Source organism: Cibotium barometz, chromosome 1, assembly GCF_041138505.1.
Source record: "Cibotium barometz isolate CiBa-2024 chromosome 1, ASM4113850v1, whole genome shotgun sequence".
In the NCBI taxonomy this organism is placed as follows: Eukaryota; Viridiplantae; Streptophyta; class Polypodiopsida; order Cyatheales; family Cibotiaceae; genus Cibotium; species Cibotium barometz.
Window position 1 is genome coordinate 66,613,446 of NC_141046.1, and position 6,115 is coordinate 66,619,560.

A 6,115-nucleotide genomic window follows, 5' to 3' on the forward strand; every position below is an offset into this window, starting at 1 on the left:
ATCTGACCATCCACTATGTGTATGGGAGACCTTCCAGAGGCTGATAACCAACCGTCCTTCTAGGGACGGGAGTCACACCGAAACGGGTGGTCCGCCAGAGTCTAGAAACCAACCACACAAGCGAGAAAAAAAATATTTTTTTGTTTTTTCCCCCCTAGTTTTCTGGCTGAATCTTCACAGCCTCCCAATGTGTTAAATGAGATAACAGTGAAGTGGGATTGGGTAAAGCGGAATGAAGGGGAAACAGTGAATGCATATGCACAGTCTTAGAATGAGCAGGAGGAATTTGAAGATCTTCTAAGCGGAGAGCGCGTAGGGCCCTGAATCCAAAAACATTACCTACAATGAAAGTGAACAAATTGGTAACGGAACCTTCTTCAAATAGATCCAAAGGATAAGCTACATATGCAATATACTGCTTCTCCTCCCCAGCAACAGGTTCGATATCATAGCATCAACCTTTGTAGCGATCGAGACTGGTAAGTCCATCTATCCATATAGTGGTCCATGTACCTATGGAAGATTCCGCAACTACTACAGCTTCAGCTTCCTCAACTAGTACTCCGGGTTGCACGGTCATTTGAAAGGCTGCCAAGATATCAGTGTCTTTGGTCTCATAATCGGGAGTGTAATAGGTCAATCGATAATCTTTAACACCAGCTTTGAATCCAACACCTGCTTTAGTCTCCGTTTGTGGTGACATGGGTTCCTCCCTATGACTAAATTAGTAATCTTGCAAGGATGAGATCTGCTCAACATAGGAAAATGCACAAGTCTTGGAAAGTGCTTTTGGAGATGTCTCTATGCATGTGCTAGAGGCAAAAAGGAAGAGAAGATTTCAATTAGGATTACAACCTGTGTACAAAGCGAGACTACAAATGTATCCTAGTCACACCTTGCAGCAACTAATCGCAGTCGTCACTGCCACCAAACAATTGAAACTCAAGTTGAGTTGATCTAGCAAGGCTAAACTCTCATTCCAAGTCAAAAAGAGAATTGTCCAAAACCCCTGCAAAATAGCGGACAGCCACCTAAAAAGAACTAAAACCAAGATAAAAAAGGTCCAAAGACTGAAAATAAGTCTACCAAGAAGCGTCCCTTCAAAGTGAAAGACTATGGTCTCACTGCTAAGCAGAAAGAGCAGTATATGAGCAAGGAGAAATGCTTTACTTGTGGTAGTACCTGAGCATATACTAAAAGCATGCCCAAACAAGAAGAAGTGTGATAATGTGAATGCACCAAAGCCCAATGTGCATATGGTTCCCGATATGCAGGACAGTTCACATGATAGCAAAGACAGGGTTGTATGTAAAGCTTGGGGACAACTTAAGGATCAGCACGATTATGCAACTAAGAACTTTATATCTATACAAATGGCAGCTGCTTTGGGTATTGAAGTGGGGAACATGGATCCTCAAATTGAAGCAAGGGTTGTCTTTATTGGTAGAGAAGTGTAGGTTATGCCAATTATTGGCAAGTTGCGCATACATATTCAAGGCTATGTGGATCATGAAAAAAATTCTTGTAGCGCCTTTAAATGGCTGTGATGTATTGCTTGGAAAGTCTTCACACACGCATTGATTCGCGCAAGACTTCCAAGACCAACAAGGTCACCTTCATGCATAAAGGTCGAGAGCATATGATTGATGCTAGTGAAGAGGGTGATACTATCCCTATTATATCTCATATACAAATTAAAAAAGTAATAAAAAGAGTGTTTTTGCGTACTTGATTTTTGTGCAGGATCATGTTGAAGAATCTAACGTGCATCTAGTAATGATAGGCTGAAATCTATGTGAGAGTACAATGATTGTTTTGCTGATGAGTTACCAAATGAGTTGCCACCCATACGACCGGAAGATCATCACATTGGTCTTGTCTCGCGTAGCTCACCACCTAATAGGCCAGTCTATCATGTAAGTGCATCCCAAAGAGAGGAGATCATGAAGCCTTCAAAAGAAGGATGGATCTTTTCGTATGTGTGGGGATTATAGAGCTTTGAATAAGCTCACCATCAAGAATCGGTTTGCAATTCCACGCATAGACGACATTCTTGACAAGTTGGATGAATTGGCATGCTTTAGCGTTTAGCCGAATTGATCTCAAGAGTGGGTATCATCAAGTGTTGGTGGTGTCTGAGAATGTACATAAACCCGCTTTCACACCAACATTCACGCTTTATGAGTATCTTGTTATGCCCTTTAGTCTAACGAATGTCCCGGCTACATTCAATAGAATGATGGATCGCATGTTCCGTGGATACAGGAAACTTATACGTGTCTTCTTTGATGGCATCCTAGTCTTCTCGAAGACCAAAGAAGAGCATAGAGCTCATTTGACTATTGTTTTGGAAGAACTCTGGGCTACAACTATTATGAAACATGTAACTCCAAATGTTTATCAATGTAGCTAGCTGCTTTATGACGTCTCAAACAACTCCTCTGTTGAATATTGCTAAAACTTCTCAAAATTCATTTGTTTGCAAATTGGATAGCCAACAGTGATTGGGTAGAAGTTGAAAACAAAAAAATACAAAGCAGAACATGCCTATAGTTAACGTTTCTAGCATATATGTCTGAGGTGATGTGTCATGTAGACAGCTCTCTCTAGAAAAGGTGCTCAAAAAGAGAAACCCCACTACTTCGCAGAACAGCTTGAACATAAAATGCTAGCACTTATATGTGGGATGCTTGGGCAAAGCCTTGCCATGAGCAAGCCTTATCCCTGTTCAATGATATTGGAACAACTAGATGAGACACAGTAGTCATTTATGGATGGCTAGTGGAGTAAGGCCTATTCAATGCTTAGATGCCATGGTTTTGGGGTTCGCCGTAGGTGCACATGTAATAGCTTAGCGATAAAAAATTTAAATCCACTTTAGAGGCGTTTGAACTGTCCAAAGCATTGATGAACCAACAAGATTTTAAGAGACTGAACTTGTTTCAAATTTGTGAGAAATCATGGTGGTGGGCGCCCATAGAATGTCCAAACTCCGACCCAAAGGACTGAACTTGTTTCAAATTTGTGAGAAATCATGGTGGTGGTGGTGGGCGCCCATAGAATGTCCAAACTCCGACCCAAAGGTCAAAAACCACACTTGAGATCTTGTGGATCACCCTCCGAGATGCAAGGTTATCGGCACGAAGTGGGTTTACAAGGCAAAATACAGGTCTGATGGTACTTTGAAAAAGTACAAGGCACGGCTAGTTGCAACAGCCCTAAAACGGATCTCGTGGAAATGAAGGCAATGAGAAGCAGCCAGCCAATTCATAATACATTGTAACTGTCCAAGGGGAAAGATATAGATAATTAACCCACTATTCAGGCCACGTCCACCAATTTAAATGCACACATACAGCCTATTCATGTCTTCTTCAGACAAGCCATTCTACCTATCACACTAGAGTGGAAGTCAATAAAAACTCCAAAATGTTGCGGTGCATCATGCTGACTGAGAAAATGCCAAGATTCATACTCGACAGCAGACCTTAACACAACCAAAAAAATTCCAAGAAAATGCCAAGATTCATACTCGACAGCAGACCTTAAAACAACCAAAAAATTCCAATCGGGATTCCGAAATTTGGAATACCTTGTCAGCCATAGCAAACCGTTTGCACAACTGTTAGAGTTTTTTTCTTTCTTTTCTGCTATCTCCTTGCGTACAATATCATACAATAGGTAATACAATGATGTATCATCCTTGTAACGAGTATCCAATCGCTGAAATATGCACCATCCATTAGACTCCCAGCAAGCAAGCACACATCTTGACTTCAAGCAAGGAGGAAACCTACATTGCTTAATAGTTGGATCATGGTACATTACCGTGATGTTGCCCCCAATGTCAGATTTCACCATTGCCATCGCAGCCCCAAACTTATCTGCATATTATACACAAGGGAGCTTGCTTAATGCAAGGTTTGCTTTATTTAGCTAAGATTCTACATCTAACATGAGCCATGTTAATAACCAATGCATCTCTGTCCAAATGCCACCATTGCCATAAACCAAAGCCCGAATGCATCGAAGAGCAGGTAATAAAGAGGATCACCCCTTGCCAGACACCATCCCCAAAACTAACCAGGCCAGACATAATCACATATGTTACTTGGACACATGTAGGGTTCACCATCTAGACCCTCAAAAGAAGAGATTTTCAGCAACTGTAACCCCATTGTAGAGAGCTGTCAGCCTTGGCGCAGGAGCGCTTGGCCACCACTTACAAATGTGTTCTCTCTTCATTGTGTTCTCTCTTCATTTCACTTAAGTGTTTCACTAGCTCTCTAGGAGATGCTCTAAAGGCTCTTTGGTAATTAAAAGGATTTGCAGGTTGATTTAGGCAAGATGGTCTTACACACTTCTCGAGAGGAAGTGGAGAACCCTGTCTTCACAGTTTAGAATATCTAGTGGACATCGTGAACTCATACACTAATTTGGGGGTATCTTTTCTGACCAAGACTTTCAATGAGAAGGGCATGAAAAGCCAATATGGTTCCCTTAACCAGATTAACAAGTGTTTTCGGGCTCATTTCCAAGGCATCATGGAATCACAGACTAATTTGGGGGTATCTTTTCTGACCAAGACTTTCAAAGAGAAGTGTATGAAAAGCCAATATGACTCCCTTAACCAGATTAACAAGTGTTTTCGGGCTCATTTCTAAGACCAACAATCATCAAGCTAAACTTTTAACTCTTTAGTGCGACCTTGCAGCAATGTACAGGACGCTGTTTTGGGGCTATTCTTGCTAGAAAGAATGGGGCTAAAAACGAAAGGATTCAGATTACGATGTTCACTTGGGAGCAAACCATACACAAAACATCACATCATCAATGTTTTTCTTCAACAACCCATCTGAACCCGCACAATCCCATGTAACCCACTTACAAGATGTAATGAGATACACATGTCCAGATGCATATTAGTCAGTTGTTGGGTGCCCGGAAAACCCAGCAACCCAGTCAAAGTCAGTCACGTCTAGTTCTAAGTCTGGCTGGGTGTGAAACACTCAACAGAGCCCATGGATTGTGTGTAGGTCAAAGCGTGGCCTGTGGACAGCCCAATGGGTGCCCAGGTGCCCGGCACAAGGCCCAGGAGGATTTTTCCATTTCTAAGTTACTTTTTCCATTGCTCAGTATATCCATGGTATCATTGTATCCCTTATGGTCTCGTAGACCCTTGGGATCTATAGTAGACGTTAATATTACTTTTTTTCTTTCTTTCTCCAACTAGTTTTATTTCTTATGTTGTCTTGACTTCCAACTTACTCATAAACCACATGTAAATTCTTTTTGGTCTCTTACACACTTCTGGTCTTTCCTAGACATGAATTACCCTCTCTCTCTCTCTCTCTCTCTCTCTCTCTCTCTCTCTCACACACACACAAACCCACACGACATAGGAACAGATGCATTTACGGTGACAGACAACGGAGGCTCGACGTTAGATACGCAAGAAGAGTGCATGCCAGGTGTGGATCTTATCACACAATAATGCACACGACTCCAAATCAAATGGGAGAGAGATTGCGGTGACCATGGTACAATTTGATGGGGGGGGGGGGGGGGGGGGGGGGGGGCGGGGGGTAGATGCGTTTGGGATCTGAAAGCGTGCAGACTTACCAAGGACGGGGAGGACCATGCGGCACACGTCCAGGAAAGGCTTGGTGAGCATGTCTCCGGAAGCTGACTTGACGAGGGGGATGGTTTCAAGCGCGCCAGCGAAGGGGCTCTGAGAGGACTCAACCAAAGCCATGATATCTGATGGTTGCTGCCGACGGATTGCCTCCTCCTTCTGTGAGTACACCGGCTCTATGGATCAAGTGATCGAAGTGCTCTCTACGCGCTTGCTTTCGCAGAGATCTAACGAGTCGGAATGTGTTCGTTCACGTCGCACGTAAATTATAGATCATCTCCCACTTCTATTAATTATTTCATTCCTTTGTCAATCATGCCCATACCACTGCTTCACACCATATACATTTATGCCTTTTAAATGTCACCTTCTTTAACCCCAAACCCCACACTATATCCATTTATGCTTTGCATGTCACACCTTTCTTTCACCCCAAACCTTTGGCAACAAAACTCTTCCATAGAGATGGCGGCTTTTTGG

General features: G+C 42.6%; 1 protein-coding gene across 1 annotated transcript in view; it reads right to left on the minus strand.

The window, feature by feature from the left end:
- GLTP1 (glycolipid transfer protein 1) overlaps positions 1-5,898 on the minus strand; it is a 31,328-nt gene extending 25,430 nt beyond the window's left edge. Inside the window, exons 1-3 of the mRNA XM_086805589.1 lie at positions 5,623-5,898; positions 3,829-3,884; positions 3,593-3,723 (exon numbers count right to left, since the gene is read on the minus strand). Of these exons, the coding sequence (XP_086661715.1) occupies positions 3,593-3,723; positions 3,829-3,884; positions 5,623-5,755 (320 nt within the window). The 5' untranslated portion in view covers positions 5,756-5,898. The remainder of the gene's footprint in view (positions 1-3,592; positions 3,724-3,828; positions 3,885-5,622) is intronic.
- Between the last annotated feature and the right edge of the window lie 217 nt (positions 5,899-6,115).